The sequence below is a fragment of the Physeter macrocephalus genome, chromosome 12 (genome assembly GCF_002837175.3).
Source record: "Physeter macrocephalus isolate SW-GA chromosome 12, ASM283717v5, whole genome shotgun sequence".
NCBI lineage: Eukaryota > Metazoa > Chordata > Mammalia > Artiodactyla > Physeteridae > Physeter > Physeter macrocephalus.
In genome coordinates, this window is record NC_041225.1 from 13621791 (window position 1) to 13628708 (window position 6918).

A 6918-nucleotide genomic window follows, 5' to 3' on the forward strand; every position below is an offset into this window, starting at 1 on the left:
CCGCGGCATGTGGGATCCTCCCAGACCGGGGCGCGAACCCGGTTCCCCTGCATTGGCAGGTGGACGCGCAACCACTGCGCCACCAGGGAAGCCTGAGGGTTGCTTTTTGAGATGGGAGGTTTCTAGTTGGTAGTGTAATCTGCAGAAGACATTTCTTTGCAAGGAAAGTACAAAATTTGTGCACAAATGGAGTCATCTTGTCTTGGTCATTGTTTATTTGTTCTTTACTAGAGAACCTTTACCCACTATGTTCAGCATGCTGCATCCACTAGATGAAATTACACCTCTTGTTTGTAAATCTGGAAGTAAGTGTATTTTTATAAATTCTTTTATGTAGTCTCTCTTTTGAGTTTGGGGCTGGGGAGGAAGTAAAGGAGCTTATGAAAATTAGATTTGTTTTATAAAAATAATATAATTTAGGCATATAAAAATAACTTATTATGAAAATAATTCATATTAATTAATTCATTGAATACCCTGGTATTAATTGTTTTAACAGCTATTCTTTTAGTAAAAATAGAGCCTGTACATCAACCAGAAATACTGATATATTTTCTAACTTACCTGTAGATGACTCTGGACTTTGTTCCTTAGTAATTATTAAGTAAATGAACAATACTTAGGTAAACTAAAATCGCTTCCTTTTTTTGGAAAAAAGAAATGTAGGGCCTTAGACCTTTACTTTGGAAATTTTTAATATTTCATTTTCCCTGCTCATAATAACATAATTTGCTGGGACTCAGACTTTTAATAGTTCCTAGAGGTATTTCTAGATGCTTGTTTTAAAATTTTAAATGTGACCAAACATAGGCTATTATGAATAATGAGGACTTGAAGGCTAAAAAAAAATATTTATATTCTTTGACCAATTTTACTTTAAGGACTTTATCCCCAGTATATATTCTGCACTACCACTGAGGTTTTTATCTTCTCTATCAGGGCTTGGCAAACTACAGCCTGGGGGCTAAATCCAGTTTATTTTTCTAAGGCTTAAGAGCCAAGAGTGGTTTATACCTTTTTAAAAGGTTGTAGAAAACAAAAAAAATTATGCTACAGAGTCAGTATGTCTGCAAAGCCTAAACTATTTACTCTTTGGCCTTTTACAGAAAGTTTATTGATAGTTCTATATTATACTGCTAACAACTACAAACAACCTAAAAAAACATGTCAGAGTGTGTGACTGAATGGTATGCAGCCATTATTGATCATGTTTTTGAATAATATTTAATGACCTCAGGAATTGCTTATTCATAATGTTAAGTAAGGTGCAAAACTGACTGCAATAATCATCCTAATTTTGTAAGAACATAAAAAATATGTCTGTATAGGAAAAATAAAAACTCAGAGGAGTGCTCCCAAATATATTAGTAGAGGTTTTTTTGAGTGGAATTATGAATGATTTTTATTTCTTTCTATATAAAGTACTCGTTTTATAAAATAATTCTTTTAAAATTTTTCAATATTTTAACTGAGAGGGAAGCATTTAGGAAACAGTCAAATAAGGATATAGAAACCAGTTTATGGTACTGTAGATGTAGAAGCTGGACTCACTAGGAAAAAACTTATTTTGCATGTGTACCCAGTGAAGCAGAAGCAGTAGTGTACTGTTCAGCACTGTTTGAATAGTTACAGTAGAGAACAGATTTCTTAGAGAAGAAAAGAACCAGTAAGGAAGTCAAACTTGGCCGAATGGTTGAGTGCAATTTAAGAATAAGTCAGTTGTTAGAGGAGTCATGGACCTTTTACCTGTGGCTGATGAATTTAACGGTTTAGTCAGCACAGATCTTCAACATTTAGTTGCATGTGTGTGAAATCAAAACTCGTAACATTCTCATCTTTAATATATTTTAAAGGAATTGATACTCAAAGTAAATTTATTAAAAATTGAGGGTTAATTACGTAATATATTAATAGATTTTTGTGCCTTAATTGCCTTGATTTCTCTTTACCTTTAGGAATTGCAAGAAGTCACTTCATAAACAACAGTCTTGTAAAAGTCCATTGTTCTATACCTGATCATTTCTGTTCTGTCTTTAAGGTCTTTTTGGTTCATCACGGGTACAATATGTTGTAGATCATGCAATGAAAATTGTTTTTCTCAACACTGATCCCTCCGTTGTAATGACCTATGACACCGTTCAAGGTTTGCATTCTGTGTGGGCTCTGCGGAGAGTCAAAACAGAGGTAAGGGTAAAGGCAGATCACTTCTTAATAGAAAAGGATAGTTAATACTAAAAACTTTGCAGGTTTTTAGAAGAATCACTTGTGAAATAGGTTGAGTGCCTTAGGTAAAAAGATATATTATATCTTTAATAACTGGCAACTACCCTGCATTCTCACAAGGAAATTGCCCTTCTAATCTAATTATTTTCTGCCCCCCTCCCCCTTTTCATTTTGACTTAAGGAAGAGAATGTTGTTTTAAAGTTCTCTGAACAGGGGGGCACCCCACAGAATGTGGCCACCAGCAGCTCGCTCACAGCACACCTCAGAAGCCTCTCCAGGGGAGACTCCCCCGTGGCTTCCCCCTTCCAGAACTACTCCTCCATCCACAGCCAGAGTCGCTCAACCTCCTCGCCCAGCCTACACTCCCGCTCACCTTCCATTTCCAACATGGCAGCTCTCAGGTGGGAATTAAGTGTGGAAGCATTTCCTTGCTTTAAACAAGACATCCCAAGAAAAAGATACCTTCTTTTAAAACTTTCTCTTGTGATTTGAAGGATTTAAAATTTCTGTTGACAAATCCTGAGTATCTTTTAGAGAAAACAGCATTATTCCAGTTGTGCTATTTTTACTAAGACTTCCAGGCCTACTGTGTTACTTTTTCACTGAGTCATATTTAGAAACTGCCAGTGCTTGTTGTAAGAGTGCCTCATTTTTACCACTAAGTGGCAGCAGTTTGGTGAATATTAATTACAGAAATTTTTTGGTACTGTTTTCTTTTGTCTTAATTTGCATTAGCTTTTTTTTTGTTTTTGTTAATATCTATCTGTCTGGCAATAGGGACATAGTTTTTTTGGTGTGTATATGTTTGAATGTATAGGAACATAGTTTAAACTTTTTTGAATATTATTGATATAAATAATTGATTTTCTGAGGCAGAAAATGAACTGATTTTCAGTTTAAAAAAAAGAATTCTAACAGGAATTCTAAATCTTTAGAATATAATAAAGCATGTGGACAAACCATTTAAGTAGCTACTCCTTTTTAAAAAAATTGTATTTCTGACTGGGTTTATGTTATGAATACTCTCCATACATAGAATTTGGAAAGCTTTATTAGAAAGTGTGTTCTGTCAGCCTGCGGTATTAATTGTGGTGCGCTCTGTTCTCTTTATTTTGCAGTCGTGCTCATTCTCCAGCCTTAGGAGTGCACTCTTTTTCAGGGGTGCAAAGATTCAACCTTTCAAGCCATAATCAATCTCCAAAGAGACACAGTATTTCTCATTCTCCAAATAGTAATTCTAACGGCTCCTTTCTTGCACCAGAAACAGAGCCAATTGTTCCTGAACTTTGTATGGACCATTTATGGACAGAAACGATTACTAATACAAGGTTTGGAGTATATATTTTTATATTCAAAGAAAAATGATACTAAAAGTTTTAGAAAATACTTGGTATTTTGTGTAAAGCTTCCTTTGAGTATAAGCAGTTATTAATATTTCTAAACTACATAGAGATATGTATTAAAGGCTACCTCAGTTTCAGTAGAGGATGTTAGTGATATTAAGGTGATCATAAAAATATTCTTTTGTCATTTGCTATTTCTTCCTTAACTTAGTAATCTCTCAGATTTGAGGTGTTTGATGTTTTAGGGAGAGACAACTAATTTCTGTAGATTAGGAAACTTGGGAATTTGTAACATTTTTCTTAAGTTTTGTCTTTATGTTAGTTGAGTATCAGCTGTTTTTCTGGGAAACACAACTCAGACCTCTGTTCCATGTGACCTTCCTCCTTTTATGTTCTCTTTAACTATTCATTCAGTCAATGCCAGTGTGTGTGCTAGTGGCTGTGGTTTATCAGCAAATAAGTTGCTGTCCCTGTCCTCAGAAAGAGACAGCTGGAGGATGGTGGCACTGCTCATCTGCTGGTAGGGCTTTGGAAAGATGACTAGGTATTTCCTGGGTGGGTAAGCGGGGCAGTACACAGTAGTTAGAGGGGATCAGAAGAAAAGTGCAGAAGTGTGAATGTGCGGTTTGTTCGGGGAATTTAAAATACTCTCCATTTGTTTGTGCAGGAGGAGGGGAAAGGGCTGCGAAAGAGGAGGTGGAGAGAGATGGCCCTTTGGGCTGTTCTGTTTGATGAGAGCTGTAAGAAGGTGCTTTATATGTGGGTCATAAACTCAGGGGTCAGAGAAGTCACTTATCAGTGGTGATTGAGGCAAGACAGGTGGATTGGAGTTTATGGAGTGTGTAGAGGTTGGGTTCCTGGAGGGCCTGTGGATGAGCTTGCAGTTGTAGGGGTTCTGGTAACTCTCTGGAATCAAAGATAGTAATCATGGGTATGTGTGGTGTATAGGCCTTTTCTTTAGGAGAGGGTTTAACCTTCATTAGATTCTCAGAGTCTGTGACCTCTGAATAGTTAAAACCAGGCTATGTAGAATCAGAAGAGGGCTAATGACTAAAGTCTTGGAAACTTAAGATTTGCGGAGGGGGAGGTGAAAAGAGATAAAGCTGCTGCAGAGAGATAGAGCAAGAGAGGTCAGGTGGGGGAAGCAGCAGGACATGTCATGGAACACAAGAAAAGTGGCTTTTGAGAAGAAGGTGCCAATGTTGCCAGGTGCTGGTGAAGTGTGGCACTCTTAGGTGAGCTCAGAGAGGCAGTACCTGGATGGCAAGGTCACTGGTGACTTTGGCCAGAGCACCTGGGGGTGGGGGTCTAGGGTGGAGTGGAATGGGGTGGAAAAAGTAAATGGGGACCGAGGAGGTGAACATAGATATACGGACTGTCCAAGGAGTTTGCCTTTGAATGGGAATGAGGATACAAAACTAGCTGAGGGAATCTCAGGGTCAAGGGAGAGTTTTGTTTTTCCGGCACTATGTTAGAGAAAATTAGTCTTCATTTTTGCCCTTAAATACCTAAGTGTGTTTCTCTAAAAAGTAAGGATATTTTCTTACCTAACCATGCTACCATTTTTACACCCAGCCAAATTTACAGTAAGTCCTTTATATAATCTAATATTTAGTCCATCTTTGTATTTAAAGATTCATTTTAATATGAGAGGGTAGGCTACGAAAAGACTATATACCCAGAGCAGGGAAAGCACTGAAAATACAGCTGGCTGTACGGCCTTAAGCCATCCACATCCGAGTAGGAAGACAGGCGCATGTTCTTAGGCTGGCAGGTCAGGGGTAGGCAGTTGGAGGAAAGGAAAGATGTGAGTACAGTGTTGAAGTATGTTCTATTTTTATATATATAAAATAAAAATTCCTTATAAAATAAAGATTCCTTATATATAGAATAAAAATTCCCTGTATTTAAAAATCATTTGTCTTTAAATACCTTATTGCTAAGTTGGATATATTGCAGATCCTTATTGTACAGAGTTACAATGAAATTCTTGAGAATAGAGAATTTTTGAGTATGGGTTAAAAAAAAAGGGATGAAGTGGAGTCTAATCTGAGAGAGAGTGAGGATAGATTGGAGAGGTCATGTTATAAAACGTCTGACCCCTTAGACCCTGTAAGACGTCTAAGATCTCTTCAAGTTTGCATGACTTTAGCAGTAGGCGGGTTGAATAATGTGGAATTAAAAAGTCTGTTGGTAATGATTACATTTATTGTAATTTTTCCCCAAAAAAGCTGTGTAGTGGACTCAGAGTCAGAGAGCTGAAAGGAATCTTAGAGATCATGAAGTTCAATTCTTAGAAGTGCTTTTGTGTCTTCAAGGTTATTGCTTGGCCCAAGTAGTATTTCCTGTAGAATATTTTCAAAGACTTTTAATAATTACTGTGGTAGATTTTTAAGTGAGTGCCAACAGTTTCTTTATTAATATATCTATTACAGGGAGAAAAATTCACAGGCCTCAAAAGTCTTTATTACATCTGACCTATGTGGGCAGAAGTTCTTGTGCTTTTTAGTAGAGTCCCAGCTCCAGTTACGGTAAGTGCGTTTATGTATCTCATTGATTTGGTATAAATAAGCTTAGGACTGTTTCTTAGGGCCTACCATGTTGTAGCATGTATAAATATTTTATTCCTCTTGCTGTGTTGTATTGTATAAATATACCACATTTTGTTTATCTAGGCATTAGTTGATGGGCGTTTGGTTTGTTTCCACTTTTTTGACCGTTGTGGATTATGACACTATGAACATTGGAGCCGAAGCCTTTGTGTGGACATACATGATTTCATGTAGATAGATAGGTATAACTAGGAGTGGATCAAATGATAAATTCATTGTAAACTTTTAAAGAAATTGCTAAATTTGTCTTCCAAATAAGCTGTACCATTTTACATTCCCACCAGTAATGTTTGAGTGTTCCAGTTTCTTCATCCTTGACAAGATTTTTTTAAAATTTTTGAATATTATTTTATTTATCTTTTTATACAGCAGGTTATTATTAGTCATCAATTTTTTACACGAGTGTATACATGTCAATCCCAATTGCCCAATTCATCACACGACCATCCCCACCCCCCTGCGGCTTTCCCCCATTGGTGTCCATACATTTGTTCTATACATCTGTGTCTCAACTTCTGCCCTGCACGCCGGTTCATCTGTACCATTTTTCTAGGTTCCACATACATGCGTTAATATACGATATTTGTTTTTCTCTTTCTGACTTACTTCACTCTGTATGACAGTCTCTAGATTCATCCATGTCTCAACAAATGACCCAATTTCATTACTTTTTATGGCTGAGTAATATTCCATTGTATATATGTACCACAACTTCTTTATTCATTTGTCTGTCGATGGG

General features: G+C 36.8%; 1 protein-coding gene across 11 annotated transcripts in view; it reads left to right on the forward strand.

The window, feature by feature from the left end:
- ANAPC1 (anaphase promoting complex subunit 1) overlaps window positions 1–6918 on the forward strand; it is a 119334-nt gene that overhangs the window by 8122 nt on the left and 104294 nt on the right. For all 11 annotated transcript variants that reach the window (XR_003682234.2, XR_003682233.2, XR_003682237.2 and 8 more), the window contains exons 7-11: window positions 232–305; window positions 2039–2184; window positions 2405–2625; window positions 3343–3552; window positions 6003–6098. Coding sequence is in view for 5 of the 11 variants with exons in the window: in XM_028496614.2 (XP_028352415.1) it covers window positions 232–305; window positions 2039–2184; window positions 2405–2625; window positions 3343–3552; window positions 6003–6098 (747 nt within the window). In the remaining 6 variants the exon portion in view is untranslated. The remainder of the gene's footprint in view (window positions 1–231; window positions 306–2038; window positions 2185–2404; window positions 2626–3342; window positions 3553–6002; window positions 6099–6918) is intronic.